This window comes from Carcharodon carcharias, chromosome 5 (genome assembly GCF_017639515.1).
Source record: "Carcharodon carcharias isolate sCarCar2 chromosome 5, sCarCar2.pri, whole genome shotgun sequence".
Lineage (NCBI taxonomy): Eukaryota > Metazoa > Chordata > Chondrichthyes > Lamniformes > Lamnidae > Carcharodon > Carcharodon carcharias.
In genome coordinates, this window is record NC_054471.1 from 38,615,126 (window position 1) to 38,639,537 (window position 24,412).

General features: G+C 40.2%; 1 protein-coding gene across 6 annotated transcripts in view; it reads right to left on the reverse strand.

Moving 5' to 3' along the window:
• tmem87b (transmembrane protein 87B) overlaps positions 1-24,412 on the reverse strand; it is a 50,851-nt gene that overhangs the window by 11,323 nt on the left and 15,116 nt on the right. For 5 of the 6 annotated variants that reach the window (XM_041188809.1, XM_041188808.1, XM_041188811.1 and 2 more), the window contains exons 6-13: positions 22,649-22,717; positions 22,358-22,399; positions 21,702-21,801; positions 17,276-17,337; positions 14,121-14,304; positions 12,769-12,868; positions 8,664-8,757; positions 7,424-7,495 (exon numbers count right to left, since the gene is read on the reverse strand). In XM_041188809.1, coding sequence (XP_041044743.1) covers positions 7,424-7,495; positions 8,664-8,757; positions 12,769-12,868; positions 14,121-14,304; positions 17,276-17,337; positions 21,702-21,801; positions 22,358-22,399; positions 22,649-22,717 — 723 coding nt within the window. The remainder of the gene's footprint in view (positions 1-7,423; positions 7,496-8,663; positions 8,758-12,768; positions 12,869-14,120; positions 14,305-17,275; positions 17,338-21,701; positions 21,802-22,357; positions 22,400-22,648; positions 22,718-24,412) is intronic. The other variant, XM_041188814.1, reaches the window with a different exon arrangement.

The window sequence follows — 24,412 nt, forward strand, 5'->3', positions numbered from 1 at the left end:
CTTCCATCTAACAAAGCACTTCAGCCTTGCTTATCATCTCAGTTTGACAACACAGCTAACATCAAGAATTCATATCATAGCCACAGACTACTCTAATGGCAGAGCACTATCCACAAGAAGCAGGAGTCTTCAAATCTGAACTACTGAAGATAATTGACTTTTCCAATTTATTTTGAACCAGCCTATACAGACACCCACCCACCCCAGCCTCAACTGCAGAGGGGCTCAATGATTAACTTCATAAGTGTAGAATGAATTTGCAATGTAGTTTTCTTTAAATAAATAAAATCACTTGCAACAAATTAAAACAAAGTAAGGAACTTTTTCTATAAATACAAAATGAAAGTGTTGAAGATAAAGGTGCTGACGCTAAAGAGACAAGAGAGTGCTTGTGGTTGATACTGCAGTACAAGAATCAGGGTAAGAAATCAAACTGCACATTGAACTTATCCTTAACGCTACAGTGCTTTTGAAACCATCCTCCCTGCCATGTGATATTAGAAATCGGTCAGGATATGGCTTGGGTCCAATTGTTGGAATTACTTCTGCTACTCAGCAGCAGGCATGTAATAAATTGCTTTACAACTCCTAACTACTTTCAATATACTAAATAGGTCACTTTATTAGATGGCAAGCAATTTTATCATACGGCAATGTTATTGTTGAAATCCACTTGTAATTTGTAGTCCCTTTGTATCTCCATATATGGTGGTCATGAATGGATAATGCAAGGTGGTGGATTGAATACTTGGCCCAAGTTACTAACATTTCGGTAAGTGAATCCCCATTCAAAAGAATGGAGTATCACTGGTGTCTGCTGTAAAGAATCCCGACTTAGCTTAGTAAAGCTACAAAAATATTATTGTTCTGCACCATCCTGTGGTGTCTACCCAAGAAAAATTCTGCATACCGTGAAGTTGAACGATGCCTTTCTTAGTTTCTCAAACTACCATCAGTTGCTCAAACTAAAAAAAAGCTGCATCGATATGACATCATAAATCATTTCACACCCAATGATTTATTTTTTGAAATGCAGTGACTTCCTATCTGGATAAATGCAGTAGTCAGTTTGTACATACACAGTCTAATGGACAGTTAACAAGGTGAATAAAGCTGCTAATCTCTTTTTTGTTGGTGGTGGTTGGGGAAAATGTGGCCAGCACACTGGGAGAATTATAACGCAATCTTGCAGACTACCTGAACAGATGCACATACAAATAGTTGCTTGGTAGTACAGACCTTGAGTATTGCTGAAAAAGAGACATGCTGTCAAAGCTTTTCATCTTACACTCATCAGGACAGATTTGCAAGAATACTAATTGTAAACGGAAAAACAATTTATACTGCATAAGAGAATGCTGATTGATTAGAAAGTGGACTCTAATAGAGGCATTGCCATGGAAAATGCACCAAGGAACAGTTAAGCTTTTGTTTAAATTCAAAACAGGTGGGTGGGTCTCTGATTGGTCAAAGCATTGTCATGAGGAATGAACCAAGGAATGTCTGTCCAAGCTTTTGTTGAAAAGTTGCAATGTGTGGACTTGCTCCTTCTGCCTGCAAAGGACAGGGCCCCAAGTATGAATATATGTAACTTTTAACACATGTAAATGAACGACGCCATGAGTCTGATAATCTTAAACTGGTTGTCAGTGTTATTCCTAGGAAAATCAGGATTGTTTAGCAAGTGCTGTTTAATCACAGAATCACATCTATTGTTGGACACAATATTTAGGGTTTTGCAAGCGTGGGCTGGTTGGGTACGGTCAGTACCTTGCCTGCTGCGAACAGCCAAAGAAGCATGCTGTTTTATAACGACCTGCCAGTCACTGGGATATAGAGTCTACATACCTGGCATCACACCGGCACTGAAATTCATACACCATGTTACATGTGTGTTAAGTAAGGCAAAAAGGATTCCAGTTTCATTTAGGTTTTCTGTGTGCCTGGAAGTCTGGATCAACTCCTAACTGAAAAGTCAGGTCTTTTGGGTTTGTTTGTATATATACATCTTAATGATGTTTCACAACCCCTGAAGGTAAAGAGATAGGTTAACAGTTTAGTGACTGTGGGGAGGAAACCACAAAGTGGAAAAAAACTTTACTGTTATACAGTGACAGTGATCCCATGACACAGCCAAAGAAAAGAGTTCAGTGCATGTCAGAGTGAAGACAGGGATTTTTCAGGTCTCTGAGAAGAAAACATTACAAGGCTGCTAGGACAGTGGTTGTATGAATAGTCAGTCATAGAACTCAGTAAAGTGATCAGTTTAGCAAAGGTGCTACTGGAAGACTGAGTTTAGTGTGTGGTTCTTGGGTGTCTTGGGGAGAGATACAAGTTGAATGAAAAGCATTGAGTGAATGCTCAGGAATTCACCAGAAGAAAACCGTTTGCAAGTGTGCCAGCCCTAAGCGAGAAGACTTTGTGTGTCAAGCTAGTGGTAACTCTTCACTGGTTTGTGTCTGTGAAGATATTGCTGGGGTAAAGGAATAGCATGAATTTGAAGGCCTTCTTGATCAGCTGCAGTCCATGTGGTGTAAGTACACCCACAGTGCTGTTTGGGAGGCAGTTCCTCGATTTTAACCCAGTGACAGTGAAAGAACGGCGATATGTTTCCAAGTCAGGATAGTGGGTGGAAGAGGGGAACTTCCAGGTGGTGTTCCCATGTGTCTGCCGTCCTTGTCCTTCTACATGGTAGTGTTCGTGGGTTTGGAAGGTGCTAAGGAGACTTGGTGAGATCCTGCAGTGCATCTTGTAGATGGTACACATTGCTGTCAGTGTGCGTCGGTGGTGGAGGGAGTGAATGTTTGTGGGTGGGGTGCCAATCAAGCAGGCTGCTTTGTCTTGGATGGTCTCAAGCTTCTTGAGTGTTGTTGGAGCTGTATTCATCCAGGCAAGTGAACAGTATTCCCATCACACTCCTAACTTGTGCTTTGGTGGACATGCTTTGGGGAGTCAGGTGGTGGGGAATTCAGCGATGGTAGTGTCATTGAATGTCAAGGGGAGATGGTTAGATTCGCTCTTGATGGTGCCTAGGTCAATGTTAGGCGGTCCATCAAGTTTTATTCCTTTTAGCCTTTTTAGCAGTTTGATATGACTGAGTGGCTTGCTAGGCCATTTCAGAGGGCATTTAAGAGTTAACCATTTTGCTGACAGTCTGGAATCACATATATGCCAGACCAGGTCAGGTCAGGACGGCAGATTTCCTTCCCAGATATTTTTCTTTTTACAACAATCGACAATGATTTAATGGTCATCATTAGACTTTTAATTCCACATTTTTATTGAATTCAAATTTCGCCATCTGCCATGGTGGGAATTGAACCCGGGTCCCCGGGGCATTATTCCGAGTCTCTGGATTACTAGTCCAGTGACAATGCCACTATACCACTGCCTGGTATAATATAGTTCATTTTTTCTTGTTTAGTAAATATTTTATTCTTTGTGTTAAAAGTTCACCAGCTCAATCCTGTGAATTTGTTCAGTAACTTTCCACCACGGTTTCAAAAAAAAATTAGGATCCATCAAGCCTGGTTTCACTCAGGGATCTGACATGTCCAGTAGAATCAGCTTGGGTTGTAACAATACTAACAGCAAGAAACAGCTAGCCATTTCACGCTGCTACAATGCAGTAGCAACACGAATGATATTCTCCACTAGCAGGATGCTGCCATCAAGCCAAAAAGACTTTCTGCCTATCATGTAAATGAGTAATGTGGTATAATTTCAGTGCCAGTCCAGGTATGTGGCCACATGTCCCAACAACCGGTGGTTGTTCACAACAGCCAAAGTACTGACCCTACCCAACCCCTGCTTGCAAAACTCAAAACATAATGCCCAACATTAAATGTGATTCTGCGATTGGACAGCTCTTGCTAAACAATCCTGATTGTGCTAAGAATTACACTGACAACCAATTTAGGATTCAGTCGGGCTTGCAGTACGGCACATAACATGTGGCATACTAGAAGCTATATATATTCACATGGCCCTGTCCTTTGCGGACAGAAGGAGTATGTCCATGCATTGCACTCTTTTCAATTAAACAAAAGCTTTGGGGACAGCCATTCCCTGGTTCATTACCCATGGCAATGCCTTGCCCAGAGTCGACCTGCCTGGTGTGAATTTAAACAAAAGCTTGGCAGTTAACTGTTCCCTGGTGCATTCTCCCTGGCAATGTCTCTACGAGAGTCCACTTGCCAAGCAATCAGCACACTCTTCTCATGTAGTATAAATTACTGTTCATTTTACAATTGGTATTCTTGGAAATCTGTCCTGATGAGTGCAAAACGAAAAGCTTCAACTGGCTTTTCTCCCAGCAAGATACACATACATGCAAGGATGTCTCATCAAACACAGCCATTCTCTCAGCACTGCACACTTATCCTAGATTTTGCGCTCCAGGAGTGGTAAGTTAGCCCTTTATTCAGTGGCATTACTGTTCCAACATTGCCAAATTGACACAACTGTCTAAAATAATTACATGAAACAAAAACAAAGAATTTTAGAACATAATTAATACAATGTATCTTGTTGGGTGCTTATCAGACATAAATTAGATCCTGCCTTTTGAGGAAAAAATATATTTTATACAGATTAGATTGAAGCAAGTTTTGCTTGAGAATCAGTTTAGAAAGCAGTGAGAACAGTCTAACGCTAGTATGAATTTTAGATTTTTAGAGTGAAAAACAGTGGTAAAGTCAACACACTAGACTGGATGCAGTGTTTATGATTAAAGGATATCCACCAGCACAAGCCAGAATCAAGCAAAGCCAATGGGATATTGGCCAAAAGCTCAAAATCAGATTTCTTTCCCTAGAAAGTTAAAATGTTAAACAATTCCAGTTAGAGAAAGAAAGAAAGCAAACAATTTAAAGCCAAAAGCAGAAGTTCACAATCAATAACAAGCCAACTGGTTGATATGACAGATTGACAGAGAGGATTCTCTCTAGACAGGTTTTCTGAAAGAAAGTCCATTGTGTAACAGCAGAACAAGCAAACTGCAGTAAAAGCAGCAGCTCAAGATTTTACTTGCAATATACTATTGATCAAATAGCAGGTCTTTTCCAGGGTTGTCCATAAGCAAAATTATGCATCAAACAGCTTTTATAATTCTAGCCCACATGGTCTAGGACCAGTCCTGTCCCCAAAGTAAAGCTATTGTGAATTAGGTGGTATAGGTCATGGACAGCAGTACAGTCTGCTGGCCCAAACTTATGTTAGTGCCCTTGTACGTCTGGTGGGTCTTACTTCAGGTGATATTGCGGTTTCTGGCTAACCATCAAGTTCTCAATCTACTGGAGTTAACAACATTTTCTGATAAACAAATGCTACGAAGCACACAGGAACTAGGTCACTAAATTTTCAAATATAAAAGATGGAACAAAAGTTGAAAATGTGTTAGTAATTTCTACAGGCTCAGAAAAATGAATGTCACAAAATATTCTGGATGTTGCTTTATATGGAGCTTTTTTTTCTCGAGAAGGACTATAGTTCATAGTCACTAGTGACTATGTGACATAGTGACACCGCCATTCTTGGCCAGAATGGAGATGATTGGATAAATCCTGCCAGGAGCCCACACTGCTATGTGATTTTACACACATAATTTGTATTATATAACTACATTTTGCTGGTGAAATAATCAATTTCTAAGATGTAACTATCCTCCACTCACTGCCTTTTGGTGAAAATACTCACCATGTTTATCATCGCGAGAAGTTGCTATAGTTTCATTCATGCATGAGTTCCCTTTTCTGCACTTGCTGAAGACTTTATTTTTAAAGACTCTACAGATGGACTTTGTTTGCTTTGTTGTAAAATACACTTCCTTGCTATAAGTCCTGCCCCACCTCCAATTTATTGCCTGACATAATAGTGCCAACAGTCATGGTGAAGTTATTTACATTGATGCTGCATTTGTCTGTTTACAATTGCATCTTTATAATAATTCACATCCCTAATAATCAAACTCAGTACCTCAGTCTAAACTCTGCTCAAAGCAAATTATTCTTAAAATAAAAGAAAAAATAGATCTGCTAGTTGGAATTCTTTGCAAATTTGAATTAAGAAATAGAATCCCTCCTACGTTTGAACTTTGAGACCATCTGTGTGGGCAATGAATTTGACTATCAACAGGACTCAGACTTTTTAAAAACTAATAAACATTCTAGGCTGGTAGTTATTGTGCGAGAAACTAAACATGATCACAAGGTATATTTAAGGTAGTCAGGTAGTGAGAACAATAGTTTATTGTCCTCATTAAAAAAGATCAATGCAAGACTGTGGATAGAAAATAACCTCATGATACCACTAAATACAGTGCCACTTTCATCTAGTTTCAGTCATGAAGCGCAGGCTATTTGGCTCACACACTAAGGTGATAATTTTTGAGAAAGGCATTTATACATCATAAATTTGCAGTGCTTAAATGTTTGGATCAAAAATTTGATACTCATAGTTGCTGCATAAATTGACAGGGATTGGCATAATAGGGCTTGGATTAGAACGAGGCTCAGAGGCATCCAGCAATAGGACAAGCTTAGTACTGGAAAATAGCCTTACAGTCCTTTCCTTTTACTTATTCTTGGGATGTGGGCATCAGTGGTAAGGCCTGAATTCACTGCCCATCCCTAATTACCCTGAAGGTGGTGGTAATGAGTCACATTCATGGGCCGCAGTCCGATGTGGTAAATTTTTTTGTAGCCATTTGAAATGGTCTGGTAAGCCACTCAATTGTATCAGAGGGTCGTTAGGAGTCAAATAGTCTTGTGGGTCTGGAGTCACATATAGGCTAGACCAGACAAGGACAGCAGATTTCCTTCCTTAAAGGATGTTAGTGAACTATCATTTTTACAACATTATGATAGTTTTATGATCACCATTTCTGATGCTAGCTTTTTAATTCCAGATTTATTTAATTAACTGAATTCAAATTCACAAACTGACATGGTAGGATTGAACCTCTCAAATTCCAGAATAATTAGTCCAGGCCTCTTGCCTCTTGAATGCTAGTCCAGTAACAGAACAACTATGCTACTGCATCCAATATTGTTAAACTTCAGCACAACAACAGGAATAAAATGCAAGTGCACTTCCAGGTGGCCTGGAATTCATAGCAGAAACTGACAGAAAGGTATGGGATAGTTCTATCATCGTACTAAATTACATTATCTAAAATGAATATACGCTTAGGCGCAAACTTTCAACTTCAGCAGGGGTGCTTAACTGGCAATATTCGATCAGCTGACCATTATGCCCACTGCCCGATGTTCCTTTTCAGTAAGGAGTATTGAAACAGACAGCAGATCTGATATCTTCCATTTTACACTGATATGGAAGTTGAAAGTACTGCCAATAATCTCTTATATAGAAACGATTCAATTCAAGATCAATATTGAGATCACAGGAAACACAAGAAGGATATGAACCACACAAAACAGGAATCAATTAATGCTAAAAATATATCGGCCACCAAGACTGGCACACTTCTTCGATCCTATAGTATTAAAAGAAAGTAAATATTAGATTTTCTTAGAATTGGTTTTAATGGGATAAAAGAAAATAAGTCAGTCTAAATGTTGGATTACTTTTCACAGAAAACAAAGTTAAACTTCAAAAATTAGATGATGATAGAAAGATTATTCCCTGTAGATAAACGCAGAAATTAAACCCTGACCATAATTAAGCAATCAAATAGACAATGGTACCTATAAGGATACAGTAACTTCAGCATAAATGTTTCCCTCTCCCTCCTCCTCCTACAGCATATTGCTGCGTTCAACTGCTGCAGCATGGAACAAGCAATATAGCTTTGGTCATCCTGACACAGCAAGTTCTTGATCACAGGTGAAGCATCAGAAGGGATCGCCGAGATAAGGAAGGCCATCAGGCTCATCCAATCAAAAACCTACAGATCCCCAGCATCCAAGAGTTTAAGTAATTCCAATATTTTCAAACCCACTCAAATCTACCTTCTCTATTCCAATTATTACCTTCTCTCACTTTCTGAAGCCATTTGTCAAGTTGCTTTCAAAGTTAAAAGCTGCCATTTTTTCCTCTTAATTTGGTCCTCTGAGGTTAGGGATCAGTCTTGTTGGTCCTCCTCAACCTCTTCTAGGGACTGAATGCCTCTTTTGTGTGTTAGTGGCCAGGACTTGATTCAGTACGAAAACATATGATCTGATTAGATAACCAGGCAGTTTGCTTCCTCTGGCATGTACTCTACAGATTTAGTTATATAGTTCAACATTGTATATGTCTTTCTGAATGTGGCTCCACAGCCACCAAACATGTTTAGTATAAATTTAAAACAAAGAAAAAGCAAGTATTTTTGAACTGCATAAAATGAACTGAAAAATTCCTCACATTAATAAAACCAAAAAGAATCACCTAAATAAAAATATAAATGATTCGTTAAGAGTATTGGCATACAACCCATGCTTTCGTCTCATACTTTAAACTTATGTTCCCCGTTTCAACATAAAGTTTGTTTGCATGGATTTGGGACATTGAAACTGAGGGAAGAAAAGACACTTTCTTTTAAGTTTGAGTGAATCACAAATTGTACAAATAGTTCTCCATTTTGCTGAATTTAGGAGTGGAAGGCTGTGGGGAAAAAAAAGAGAATTCTCCATTTTAAATTAGAAATAATTGGACCACTTTACCCCTGTAATTCTCAAGACTCCTTCGACAGCTGCAAAAACCAGGTACAGCGCTCCCAAACCAATCACTCTGTGCATTACTGTGCCCAGTCGAGGTCTGTATAAGTAATACAACAGTTAAGAGAAAAACTTCAAATATATTTACTTTTAACAATTAGCCTTTTTGGTCATTCAGGAACAGGAGTAGGCCATTTAGTGTCTCAAGCCTGTTCAGCTGCCATTCAGGGAGATCCTGGCTGATATGCAATCTAACTCCATAACCTTTGCCCTCATCTCTTAATATTTTTAGTTAACAAAAATCCGAACAATCCTAGTTTTAAAATTAACATTTGATCTAGCATCAATTGCCATTTGTGGAAGAGCATTTCAAACTTCTACCACACTTTGTGTGAGGAAGTGTTAATCCTGATTTCACTTTTGAAAGGTCTGGCTTTAAAAGTTTGAGGCTATGCCCCAGTTCTAGATTCCAGAATTAGCAGAAATAATTTCTACTTATATACCCTCTCTGTTCCCCTTGATATCTTGAAAACTTAGGTCAAATTATCCTATAATCTTCTAAATTCCAGGGAATAAAATGCTAGTTTGTTTAATCATTCCTCATAGCTTAATTCTATCCACGCTGCATTTCCTCCAAGGCTATTATATCTTTCCGAAGGTGTGGTGCCCAGAACTGCTCGAAGTATTCCAAGGGTGATCTAAACAGGTCTTTGTAGCTGAAGCATGGCTTCCAACCCCTGGCATTCTAGGTTAGATTAAAATTGGCCGTTCTTCAATACTTGAACAATATGATAATCAGATCTGGCCAAGGGGGTGAGCCCTGGCTGCTTGGACTGAGTGCCTTACAGCTCCAGGGTCACCAATGTGCTGAGCCCTGCAAGGTGTTCCTCAGGTGGGATTGGCCAGGCTGCAATGGCACTGCAGGTAGAGGATACAGGAATCATTGCTAGCCTATCCTTCCAGGAGAAACAAGCCCATAACAATGCAGAGAGGTTGTGGACTGGCGGGGGACCCCCACACCTCATCCTCAGCAGATACAAGTAGGAGGCCCTGGAGCTGGAGAGGCACCATGCACCTCGGCCAAGTGGCCATGGTGAGGTTGGTGTGCCAGAGGGAGGTAAGAGTGCAGCGCACTGAGGTGAGAATGTGGCTTTTTGTGACCATTGCAATGTAGTCTGTATATTGATTTGAGCTTCGAACCTGGAATGCCCATTGACAGTGGAGAGACGAGGGCACTATGATGCAGATCTCCATCTCATCAGGGTGCCAAGCATACACACTGATGGTCTAATGACTTAAAATAATGACATGTCCTTCTTCTCCCTTTTAGGCTCACCTGAAGGCCCATCCCTGACCCCTGAGGACCACCATGCTAAGCATGCACCAGCGTCACACCCTCTATGTCAAGCAGGCAGAAGCATGGACACCAGCACCTCGGTGGGCATAAGATCAGCGTCTAGTATCTCGGTGCGCATTGGTGAGTGAGGGCATTTCACACTCGCTTGAGATGCAGGCGGAGCCAGGGAGTGCCCAAGGTGCCAGTGGTCAGAGGACTGCTGGGGACCAGGACAATGCTCAGTCGATGGCTGATGACTGACCTCTGGAGTCGTCCATGAGGGAGCAGCTGCTGGATATCCAGCAGGGTGTGCAGGAGGATCTGGCGGAGATACATGAGGGAATGCGTGCTGTGGTGTCCGTTGTGGAGGAGTCCATGTGGAGCATAAGCACTGCGTTGACCCATATGGCCAAGCACAGTGCCTCCTCCAAGGAGAGGCTCCATCAGGGACTCAACCAGGGATTCCTGGGGATGCATTTGGACCTGCAAGCCCTCACATAGGCAATGACCTCAGCTGATCAGTGTCAGTGTGGGAGATGGATTGGGCACCTAGTATCCCTGCTAGGCGCCCGTCCATCAGTGGTGAGCAGGGAGGTCCAGAGCGACCCAACGCTGCCTGTCATCAACGTGGGCTCTTCTCAAGGTGCTCTGGTTGACAGCAGTAGCTCCTCCGCCCTCTGCCAGTGACCGTGGCATCTGATGAGGCTGCGGCGACTGGGGAGATGCCAGCCACGGCACTGGCTGCTCCCTCCCAGCGGGGCCAGCACAGAGTCCACAGGCCAGAGGACGCTCGCCATTCTCCTGACTTGTGCCTTGAGATGGAAGCTGCCAGTGTTAAACATGGTAAAATGGGAACTTTATTTAACTGTGGGATGAGCTGTTGGCCCATTTTACCTCTCTGTCTCATTTGCAACAGCACTGATGGATCGACAGTATGAATGGAATTAACCCCTGAGGTGTGGAGAACTGTCATTAGGTGCTGTTGCTCAATTTCTGTCAGCCAGGAACTTAAACAAGCTTAATGGATCAGGTCTCCTGGCAATCATCACAGTCACAGATGTCTATCCCACAACATCAGGGTACAGGGGAGAAAAATGCATGTTTAAATCAGTCCAGAAATTATGAATTCAAAGTTTATCAAGTTATGCTACCTTTAATTGTATTTGAAAAAACCTCACTCCACACCACCCTGTCCACCACATTTCTACTGAACTGCACAAAATCGATGTTTCGCTTGGGTTATGACAGAATAGCAGCAACAATTTTCATTTACTTAGCGTCTTTAACATAAGGGAGGCACTGACTGAAGGTTTGGTCAAAGAGGTGGCCTTTGAAAGAGAAAGAGGAGGGGAATTTCAAACAACAGGACCGAGGCCAGTAAAGCTTCTACTATCAATGTTGTGACAAAGGAAATGGAGGATACATGGGTCCAGAATCAAAGGGGTGAAATATTAGGATGGAATTGGGGGCAGGGTTATAGATCTGGATGAGAGGTTAAAGTGAGACCATGGAAGAATTTGAACAATTTGAGAATTTCAAAATACAAAATAATAACCATGTTGCTACTTACTTAGTTCTGTTGAAGGGTCATGAGGACTCGAAACGTCAACTCTTTTCTTCTCCGCCGATGCTGCCAGACCTGCTGAGTTTTTCCAGGTAATTCTGTTTTTGTTTTGCTACTTACACGTGATTTACACCCAGGGACCAATGTAACTGTACTGTTATTTATAATTAGTAGGCAAAGTCAAGGCCATTCCTGATCAGGAGGTTCAGTCACATAAGAGGGTGAGCAGGGATCTCACTGCTACATAAGGGCAGTGTTTGCCTCCTGTGGAAGTTGAGTTGATTGACGACTGCCAGGATTCCATCAATTCAACTCCATATATTTTTCTACAGTTCCTAATGCCAATTCTTTTATCTCAAACAAAAGTGATGTTTATTTTATACATGTAGTTCTGACATTTAAACTGATCATATGTTAGATTAATTCCATTTGGAAAATTAAAGCCTGGGGAAGGCTAAGAGAACAAAAGTTGCAAAAGAAACATGAAATAATTTTTTTAAAATTGAAACGTAGAACACAATTGGCCAATAAAGCTGGGCAACACTTATGGTAGATCTTTAAGAAGTGAGGCACCAGTAGCTGTGGATGTACGTACCCTAAAGCACTAAAAGCTAGTATAGGTGTTCAAAAAATAAAAATAAAGACAACATTTCTTTGTTAAGATTAGAATTCATAAGTGAGGAAACAATATCTCAGTTGCACAGAGCCTTGATCAGTTTCCATCTGGAATAATGCATCCAGGTTTGGGCATTGAACCTCAGTAATGTTACAGTGACTTTGGAGTGGATACAGCATAAATTCATCAGAATTATACGAGCACTTAAAGGATTAAGTTGTGAGGTTAGTTTGCATAAGCTTGGGTTTGTATTCCTGAGTGCAGAAAATCGATGGTTGATATCAAAAGGGATTTGATAAGATTGAGAGAGAAATTATAACCTCTGGCAAGGGGACCCAGAACAAGAGGACATAATCTTAAAATTAGAGCTACACCATTTTGGACAAGTGACAGCGGTAATCTAGAACCTTCTGACCCAGAAGACCACGCCTCCTAGGCCAACTGAAATTTTTTGTTAGGTAGGTGTAGCAATGCAAACATAGCAAAGGTAGTCAGCCATGATTTAACTGAAAGTTCTGTTCCTGTTCCTATATTTAGGAAACCCATTTACGTTTTCAATGAAATTTATATCGAAGTGCTTTGAGTAAATACTTACTTAACTATTCCATATCCCAAGCTTACAATAATCACAAGGAGCCGAGCCAATGTCCTTTTCACGGCAGAAATAAGTTCTGCAAAGACTAGGAGGCCTTGCACTACAGGAAAAGTAAAAACCCATTAGGTGCCTCTTGAACTCGCCATGTACAATTTCAACGGCAACATTTTTTAAAAAATAGTTTATTATTTACTATGCTCAAACATTTTATAAGCAAAGAAGTAGTGAGTCAGTAAACAGAGGCCAGGTTCGCCCTTGTAGACAGGAGGAAAGAAAACAGATGCAAGTGACAGAGCTGCTTTTACACAACATCTAGTGACAGCTTGCTACCTTGAGGTCCGAAACTCCTCAAAGTTAAGAGAAAAACACAACAGGAAGCTGGTTTTTTCTTGAATCAGTACAATTTCACATAAATCAGAGTCTGCTGGACTTTGTATGACTTTAATTTCCAACTCCCAATTTCTTTTTAAATAAAGAAAATCAACAATATTTTGAGATCAATCAAGAACTTTAAAATACTTCTTAATTTCAAATGTTATGAATTCAACATTTGGAGGCATTCAATTTCAATAGGAAGAATGTGTACATGGTGACAATCTGATTAAACAGTTCCATCAAGTGATGTGCTCATGTTCTAAGAGTGACCCAACATTCTTACTTCAATAAAACTTTAACAGTATTTGAAGTGGCAGAGAATTTTTTTCTTTTACATATAAAAATGTCTTCCCTCTGTTTTCCAAAAAAACCTGGCATTTCATTTACTTCAATTTGGACATTTAAACCATATTTGCATTTTTCTTTGCAAAATGAAGATTTGTCGGCTACATATTTATTCATGTGTCATCATTTTGTGCGCACACATTCACCATTGATGAAACAGGATACAGCTACTGCAATTGAGAGACAAAGAGCTCCAGTTGTCCTCAAGAGAAGGAAAGACATCATTGCAGTGAAGGTTAGGATTTTGTATCTACATTGCCAGAAGCATTCAAGTTTTCTACAGAGTTATCCTAAGAGGTACCATTAAGGTACAATTTAATTCAAATCCCTGTCCAGCCAGATACTATGGTCTAGTCAAGATGTGGATAAGAAAGCAGCATTAAGACTTATGATACTTTAAAATTGATCATTGACAAAGGTGTAAATTAGCCTGCAAGAGGCGCACTCAGTATCGGATTACACTGGAGAAAAAATTCATGTCATTAAAGACTAGAATCTAAAACAGCTGATTATTTTCCCAAATTATTTAATCCTATAAAATGTGTTCAATGCACTAGCTTAACTGTTAATCACATTTAACATGCTGAGCAACTTAACTTCTATTTATTGAGCAGAGGAAGCATTACACATACCAGATATTCCACGAATATTAGTGTTCTGATATTCTGCATAGAAAACCGCTTTCTCCAGCATCCCAAGAAAAATAACTCCAGCTATCCAGAACTGTATCCTCAATAAGTCTTTCCAATAACATGCAGACCAGAACAGCCACAAGATGCCATAAAGTATATAAAGGATGCACATCACCATATAAAACTGCAAGAGAAGCACAAATCAGAATAAGAGGACCAAACATCGAGGAAAAACTTTAGATCTGAAACAATACGGTATAAACACACACAAGGGGAGAAATTTAGCAACCGCCACCCATCCACACACCTCTCAATCCCCCAGATATTAGGCCATAGAGCTCATTACATGAAATGGATGATACGGATGATATGAAGCTTGGAAGCATTGTGAACTGCAAGGAAGACAGTGTAGAACTTCAAAAGGACATAGATAAGTTGGAGGAGTGGACAGGACAAATAGGTGGCAAATGAAGTCCAATGTGGAGAATTGTGAGGTGATGCATTTTTGTAGGAAGAGCATGGAGGGACAATATAAAATAAGGGGTACAATCCTTCAGGGGTGCAGGAGCACAGGGACCTGGGTAAATATGTGTATAAGAGGGCAGGACAGGTGGAGAGAGCAGTTAATAAAGCATACAGTATCCTGGGCTTTATTGATAGGGGCACAGAACACAAGAGCAAGCAAGTTATCCCAAACTTATATGAGACACAAGTTAGACCTCAGCTGGCGTATTGTGTACAGTTCTGGGCACCACACTATAGGGAGGATGTGAACGCATTAGAGAGAGTGCAGAAAAGGTTTGCAAGAATGGCTCCAGAGATGAGAAGCTTCAGCTATGAAGATGGATTGGTTAGGTTGGAACTGTTCTCCTTGGAGAGGAGAAGGCTAAGAGGAGATTTGATAGAGGTGTTCAAAATCATGAGGGGGCTGGATAGAGTAGATAGCGAGAAATTGTTCCCGCTCGTAAAAGGATCAAGATTGAGAAGGCACAGATTTAAAATGATTTGCAAAAGAAGCAAATATGATACGGGACAAAACTTTTTCATATAGCGAGCAGTTCGAGTCTGGAATGCCTGTAAGCGTGGAGGAGGCGTTCAAGAGGCCATTATATGATTATTTGAACAGATACAATGTGCAAGGGTATGGGGAAAAGGCAGGACAATGGCACTAAGCCATAATGCTCATTTGGAGAGCTGGTGCAGACACGATGGGACAAAGGGCCTCCTTCTGCACTGTAACAATTCTGTGATTCTGAGATACTGAGGATGACACTGCAGAGGTCAGCAGGCTGTAATTAGTTTTGGGGCCTGGACTATTTTTAATCTAATGACTTAAGCGAAGAGACAGAGAGTGACTACAAAGCTGGGTGCAAATGTGAGCTGAGGACAGAGGGGTTGCAAAAAGATTTAGACAGATTAAGTGAGCGGCCAACAAGATGGCAGATGGAGTTTTTTTTTTGGGGGGGGTGGGGGGGCGGTTTCTTATTCGTTCATGGGATGTGGGTTTCACTGGCTAGGCCAACATTTATTGCCCACCCTTAATTGCTCTTAAGAAGGTGGTAGTGAGCCGCTTCTTGAACTGCTGCAGTCCATGTGCGTAGGTACACCCACAGTACTGTTAGGGATTTCCACGATCTTGACCCAGCAACAATGAAGGAATGGCAATATATTTCCAAGTCAGGATGGTGAGTGGCTTGGCAAGGAATTTGCAGGTGGTGGTGTTCCTATGCTGATGGTAAAGGTCCCAAGTTTGGAAGGTGCTGTCAAGTAGCCTTGGTGAGTTGCTGCGGTGCATCTTATAGATGATACATATTGCTGCCACTGTGTGTCGGTGGTGGAGGGAGTGAATGTTGAAGGTGGTGGATGGGATGCCAATCAAGTGGGCTACTTTGTCCTGGATGGTGTCAAGCTTCTTAATTGTTGTGGGAGCTGCACTCATCCAGGCAAGTGGGGAGTATTCCATCACACTGCTGACTTGTGCCTTGTAGATGGTGGAAAGGCTTTGGGGAGTCAGGACGAGAGTTATTCACCACAGAAGTCTAAGCTTGTAATCTCTTGTACCCACAGTAATTATAAGACTGGTCCAGTTCAGTTTCTGGTCAATGGTAAACCCCAGGATATTGACAGTGGGGAATTGTGCGGTGTGTAACTCACCTCCTGACTCCCCAGCTCCAACAATATCCAAGACGGGAAGTAGGGAACTTTGTTCACAAGAATAGAAAAACTGAAAAGTTTTTAAAAGGCATGAAACTTGTGAAAGTTGATGTTCAGAAAGATTTGGATGTGCTCATACAAGAAACACAAAAAAGTTAGCATGCAGCTATAGTAAGCAATTAGGAAGGCAACTGGCATGCCGGTCTTTATTGCAAGGAGATTAGAGTGTGGGAATAAAGAAGTCATACTAAAATTATACAGGGCTTTGGTAAGACCACATGTGGAATACTGTGTGCAGTTTTAGTCTCCATATTTAAGGAAGTATATACTTGCATTGTAGGCAGTAACAGCAAAGATTCAATAGATTGGTCCTTGGGATGAGAGGGTTGTTCTATGAGAGGTTGAGTAAACTGGGTCTATATTCTCTGGAGTTTAGAAGAATGAGAGGTGATCTCACTGAAACATACAAGGTACTGAAGGACCTTGACAGGGTAGACACAGAGGTTGTTTCTTTTGATTGAGGAATCTAAAACATTGGGACACAATTTCAGGGTGAGTGGGTGATCATTTAGGACTGAGATGAAGAGAAATTTCTTCACTCAAATTTTTGAGATACTTTTGAATTCTCTACCTGGAGGGTTGTGGATGCCCCATCATTGAACATATTTAAAGCAAAGATAAACAGATTTTTGATCTCTTGGAGAATTAAGGGATATGGGGAGAAGGCAAAAAAATGGAGTTGAAGCCCAAGATCAGCCATTATCATACTGAATGGCCAGGCAGAATCAACGGGCCTTATGGTCTGCTCCTGCTCCTATCCCTTATGTTCTGGAGATCATGCAGGCCAGAGCTATAATTTTGGTTGTTGCGCTAGCAGATAAATAATGCAGTTGGATGAGCAAGGGATCAGAATACTCTTAAAGATTGATTTAACATAAGTAAGCAGTGAACAAAAATCTGGCATGAATGTGATAAACCGAGAATAGATACTCCATACTTACAACCATCAGTGGAAATTCAGTTGCTGAGATGAATCCATGGGAACCTTGCATTAACACCAGCACTGCAAAGATACTTCAACTGATTATGAAATTCTGAATAAGATTTTTTTGAAAATAATCAAGTTTTAAACTTTAAGCTAAAATCATTTTCTAAATAAAACACCACATTTCAGGACTAGATCATAGAAACTGCAGCACAAGAGACCATTCAGTTCAGCAAGCCTATACCAGACTTAACTTTGATTTCATTTTCTTAACATATGTGAGACAGCTCATTTTACAAAAATGTTTTATTCATTCACAATATGTGGGCTTCGCTGGTGGGCCAGCATTTATTGCCCATCCCAAGTTGCCCTTGAGAAGGTGGTGATGAGCTGCCTTCTTGAATCGCTGCAGTCCATGTGGTGTAGGTACACCCACAGTGTTGTTCCAGAATTTTGACCCAGCAACAGTAAAGGAAAGGCGATATATTTCCAAGTCAGGATAGTGAGTTACTTGGAGGGGAACCTCCAGGTGGTGGTGCTCCCGTCTATCTGCTGCCCTTGTCCTTCTAGGCAGTAGTGGTCATGGGTTTGGAAGGTGCTATCTAAGGAGCCTTGGTGAATTCCTGCAGTAGATGGTACACACTGCTGCAGCTCTGGTGGTGGAGAGAGTGAATGTTTGTTGATGTGGTGCCAATCAAGCAGGCTGCTTGGTCCTGGGTGGTGTCCTGTGTGGGAGCTGCACTCATCCAGGCAAGTGGGGAGTAGTCCATCACACTCCTGACTTGTGCCTTGTAGATGGTGGAGGCTTTGGGGAGTCAGGAGGTGAGTTACTCGTCGCAAGATTCCTAGCCTCTGACCTGCTCTTGTAGTCACAGTATTTATATGGCTAGTCCAGTTCAGTTTCTGGTGAACGGTAACCACCAGGATGTTGATAGTGAGGGATTCAGTGATGGTAATGCCATTGAACATCAAGGGGCGAAGGTTGGATTCTTTCTTGTTGGAGATGGTCATTGCCTGACACTTGTGTGGTGTGGATGTTATTTGCCACTTGTCAAGCCTGGATATTGTTCAGATCTTGCTACATTTGGACATGCTTCTTTATGAGGAGTCATCAATGGTGCTGAACATTGTGCAATCATCAGCAAACATCCCCACTTCTGACCTTATGATGGAAGAGAGGTCATTGATGAAGCAGCGTTGATGGTTGGGCCGAGGACACTACCCTGAGGAACTCCTGCAGTGATGACCTGGAGTTGAGATGACTGATCTCCAACAACCAACAACCATCTTTCTTTGTGCTAGGTATGACAACCAGTGGAGAGTTTTCCCTGATTCCCATTGACTCCAGTTTTGCTAGGGCTCCTTGATGCCACACTCAGTCAAATGCTGCCTTGATGCTCACCTCGGGAGTTCAGCTCTTTTGTTCATGTTTGAACCAAGGCTGTAACAAGGTCTGGCGGAATCCAAACTGGGCACCAGTGAGCAGATTATTGCTAAGTAAGTGCCGCTTGATAGCATTACTTTACTGATGATTGAGAGTATACTGATGAGGCCGGGTTGGATTTGTCCTGCTTTTGAGTACAGGGCATACCTGGGCAATTTTCGACACAGCTGGGTAGATGCCAGTGTCTTCAAGTGCCGAGGTGGTCCAGTTTCATTCCTTTTTTGTGACTTTGTACAAACGAGTGGCCATTTCAGAGTCAACCACATTGCTGTGGGTCTGGAATCACGTGTAGGCCAGACCAGGTAAGGATGACAGAACATTAATGAACAACAATCGACAATGGTTTCATCGTCATCATTAGACTATTAATTCCAAGTTTTTATTGCCATGGCGGGATTCGAACCCGGGTTCCCTGGTGCATTACCCTGGGTCTCTGGATTACTAGTCCAGCGACAATACCACTATGCCTTTGCCTCCCCTTGCTAAATTACTCCCCTTGTAAATTATTGAAATAATTTAAATATCAGCTAGCTTTGCAAATATAAAAAAAATCAGCACTTTTCATAACCAGCATACATCCTGGAACATTTTACAGCCATTAATTACTGTTGTAGGAAACTTGTCAGCAGATTTGTGTTCAGCAAACTCCCACAAATAGCAACGAGATAATGACCAGGTCTTTTCTTTTAAAAAGAAAAAAAAATGAATATTTTTAAAATATTGGCCAGGACATCAGGGAGAACTCCCCTGACAGTCTTCAAAATAGTGTCCAAGAATCTTTTACATCTGCCTGAAAATGCATACTTGGCCTCAGTCTAACGTCTAAAATGAAAAATGAGGCTTCCTATGATTACTTATAGCCACTGGTTTGATTGTTGTAGCCAACAGGGCACATCAACTGCTGCATTTGGAATAAGAGCTAAAAAGCTGAAGCACAGGTTTCAGCTGCTTACATTTTTATTGACTTATTGAGCAGTTTCTCACAACTCAGCCAAGAAACGAATTCTTATTAGTTTAAAAAAAAGAGACTTGTATTTATATAGCACCTTTTATGATCCCAGGAAGTCCCAAAATCTTTTACAGTCAATTAAGTACATTAAGTGTAGTCACTGTTGTAATGGAGTTGCACTGGAGCAGGTGGTGTTTATTCTGCACTATTGGAAGCTTTTTTATGCGGTAGCGTCGTGGTAACATTACTGAACTGGTAATCCAGAGGCCCAAGCTGATGTTCAAATCCCACCATGGCAGCTGGTGGAATTTAAATTCAACTATTAAAAAAAAATCCAGAATTGAAAGTGAGTCTCAGTAATGGTGACAATGAAACTATTATCCATTACTGTAAAAAAAAAAACACCATCTGGTCCTTTAGGGAAGGAAATCTGTTATCCTTATCTAGTCTGGCCTACAAGTGACTCCAGACCCACAAAAACGCAGTTGACTCTTAAATGACCTCTGAAATGGCCTGGTAAGTCACTCAGTTCAAGGACAATTAGGAATGGGCAACAAATGCTAGCCTTGCCAGCAACACCCACATTCCTTCAAAGAATTAAAAAAAATCACAAGAATCAATTGCCTTAATTCTATGCAACTTAAGTAGTTTGTTTTAAAGATGTCTTTACTGAAAAAATTACAGTAAATAAAAGTCAAAAAACAGTTAGGTATATTTTAAATTTTTTTACTGATACATAAATTCAATGTATTTTAATTACATCTGCAAATTACGCACTCCATCAGATACACATTGTAAACCAAACACTTGGCAAATTACTAATGTCAATTTTTTGTCTTGTGGCTCCCAATAGTTTTTATTTATGACTTTTTTTTAAAAAAGAAAATTCTTCAGGTGAAAAAGGCTGCCAATCCCCAAGTTATGGAGGTACAGTCGGTTGCTCTGTTCGCTCAGGACCCAGTTGTCCAGTTTACCTCACTGAGTAATTATCAATTCGCACTTTTAGCAATATGCCATGCAAAAAATTTGAAAACCTAAACGTACATGGGCAAATTTAACTAATTGCAGATGTCATCAGATGCCATGCCACAGTAAATTACAGTCTGATAAAATGGTCTAAATTTTGCACATTTAGTTACATATTTAATGGTGGTTAATGTATTTGAAATATTTAAATAATCAGTGGCTTTAGTTCTACCCAAAAAAACGAGCAAACTATAAATGTAAATGTTTGCATTAATTTTGGTTGGCTTGTCCATAACAAGAAGATAAAAAGTTATTGATGGAAAAGTTCCTAAATTCTTTAAAAGAAAAAATTTAAACAGGAACGGGACCGGTTAGTAGAATAGGATAAAATACCTTGAAGTAGTACTGCTCTTCTCTCTGACAGGATTTCTGCTTGTCTCTTTTGCCCTGTTCACCTTCATTGCTTTCCATTCCTCTCCTGGTGTTTGACAAGGTGTTTACTTAAACTGACTTTCACAGCCATATTTCCTTCCTCAGTGACTGTCTCACCGTTAGCACATCCTTCAGCTAATATCACCACCGTCAACACCCCTTTGACCTTTTGTTTATGACATCTTTGGCAATCTCTCCTTTGCCTCCACCTATCATTGGCCCTCCATCCAGCTTCACTTGTCTAGCCCCCCTCCACCCTTTAAACAGCTTATATTTCACCACATTTCTATTTCTCTTAAATACAGATAAAGAGTCATACAGACTCGAAACATTAACTCTGTCTTCTTCTCCACAGATACTGTCAGACCTGCTGAGTTTTTCCAGCAATTTTTGTTTTGGTTTCAGATTTCCAGCATCTGCAGTATTTTGCTTTTATCTAGGATGAAATACATAGTTTCCTCAAGAGTCAGTGCAGGCACACTGGTTAAAAATGCTGTGAAACTTAGCTGGATTTTCTGTGTTGTATTATTTTGCTCCTTTAATGTATTAGCATAGGTATGGTCAAATGTATAAAAATATATGAAGGTACATTTTTAAATAAAAGCTACTTCATTCATTTTATATAGAGTATTTGCGTAGATTGAAATTTACCTGTTAAATTCCAGTTACTTTCAATTCTTTCATGGAGAGATTTGATCGAGACAACAAATAGATATGGACCATCTCTCCAGGTCTGTGCTACGACATCATACTGAAAAAAAACTATGACTTATCAAATAGTGAAGAGTTAATACACCAACATTTCCATATATAATGGTAAACATGTTCAGCTCCCTGGGAGCTCAGCATGAAAAAATCAGATCAATCCCGATCTGTGCAAAGTTCAATGATTTTTCCAAGATTAGCAAGCCCTGGTTTGTTGTGGGAAAATTCATAGGCCCTGCTTCAGACTGTTTCCAACGGCCTTTAGTGGAGATGTTGTGAGTGGATGCTGGATGGCGACATATCAGGCTAAATGGGAACCCCCATATAAATAACAAGTTAGAACACTCTGAGAAGTCTTCATACATTTATATTCACTATTTGGAAAAGTTACTAATGGGTAACCAGGGCCCTCAGACAACAACGGGTCAACACTTTCAGGAGTTGAGAGAAGAAAACTGGTGAGGTATCCTGTGCGTTTTGCTTCACGTTACTATCATAGGAGAGTGTAAAGTTTGTTCATGAGATTTTTAACATTAATACATTCAAATTTGTATACAATTGAAGTGACTTTAATATGGTAATATCCACAAGTAACCATGTACCTTTTTAGATGTGATGTCTCTTTTCCATAATGAATGTAGAGTCTGAAAAAAAAGATTGGCTTTATTTTTTTTTCTATCTAGCTGTCTCGTTAGCTGCTTTGAATAAGTCACAACTGCATATTTGTAAAGGTGGCACTTAAGTATTATAGTGCAGGTATAGCATACTCAAATGATTATAATTTAAATAGAATCAAAAACATGGTAATGGAAATAAATTCTCAACGTGCATTAAAATCAGGAGGTACAGTCTCGTGATATGACAATTAAAATAGTTATTAAAAAATGCAATACCTCATCACCTTCAGACACATGGACACTGTCAGTGGTCTTGACAATCGAGTTGCTTTTTGCCTCTATATCCTTGAAACAACATATAAAAGTTATACTCAGGTTTAGTCACAGAGATTATAGCTCCTGAACAGATGATGTCAAAGTTACACTTCATCTACCATATACTTGCAATTACTTTTCAAGACTGCAGCAGCATCAAAATCAAAAATATAACAAATTGCCTTCTTTTTTACCCCCTCGCAATGATTATACTGGAGAACATGTCGAGAAAGTCTTTAAAAAAATTCAATAAGAGTCACAGACTGCTAACTCCCTTAAAACCTTGATCCTAATAATTATTTGGCTACACAGCTAAATCACAATATTATACATTTTCCCTTAAAAAAATTTGAACATATAATGTACATTTCCAAAATTATTGCTGTCCCTTGAATGGACAGCAAAGCAGCATGAGATGCAGTGTTATAGTAGCAGCACAGTTAAGGTATCAACTCTGCTGTATAAAAATCAAATAAGAACAAACATTTGACATGCAATATTTGGAAAAACAATCACCACCAATTACAGTTGAGCGCAATAAAGAGTTCTCTATCACTCTAACTGTATTTTAGAAAATTATAGTGCAAACAGAACTGCATCTGGTTCATGTTATAAAATTCTTGCGTTACCATGAATTCATAGCAAGGCCAAACACACATAACTTAACATGGGCTTCAGTTAGCTACTCTCTGAAAGATCAAGTATTGAGAAGAGGGAGAAAGTCAAAGCAAAACATTAGGTACACTGCCATTAGGTACAACTCTGGATGGGGCAATGTTGCTGACTGATTGCTCACAGCTTGGCTGGGCGCGGTGGGAGAAGCATTGCAGTCATTTAATAAGTGAATCAAGAATTTTCTAATTGCTTTGAAATGTTCAGCGTATGCAAATTTAAAATTAAAGCAAGTAAACAAAGTCAGTATCAGCATTGGCTGACCTATCAGGAATACCTTTAAAAGGAAGCTGTTGGTGTTCCAACATTAAAACCTAGAACTTTAAAGGGTTCCTTTGACGTAAAAGCATTACCATAACCACTCAGCTCTAGTTCATTTTTCAATGTTGTTTCAATGCTGGATTCCATGGCAGCTGAATTAAGGAAATCATTCCACTGATGTACAGACATTATAGTAGCAAATCTACAATTTATGGGATCATAAAGGAGATATTGGGGAACACCTGAATCCTCCTTTCCAGCAATGGGCCAAATGGCCTCCCATGCCGCAAATCTCTGACTACTTTGATTCCCCAGCAGCAGGCAGTGCTGTGGGCCACTACCCACACTGCACTCTTCATTGACATCATTGAAGAAAACCACACAACCCTCACAGGTAGCGGCCCACAGGCTACCTGCTCCCAGGGAATCAACATAGTCTGCACAGTCTAGTGGCACTACACAGGCAAATTTTTCCCACATTAAGTTGTATTGGGAAGTCAATCTTTGTTGTGGTTTAAGAGTATGATTTAATGTAGTTTGCACCGTTATCATCAGTTTCTTAGTAATCCTAATTTTTATGAATAAATAGTCTAAAATTGGCAAAGGTAGCCTTGAGGACGAGTTCATAAAATGTATTTGGGACAGTTTTTTACGGAACAAAATGTTATGGAATCATTCAGGGAACAGGCTATTTTAGATCTGGTAATGTGTAATGAGACAAGCTTAATTAACAATCTCATAGCGACAGATCCTCTAGGCAAGAGTGATCATTACTGTGATGAATTTCACAGT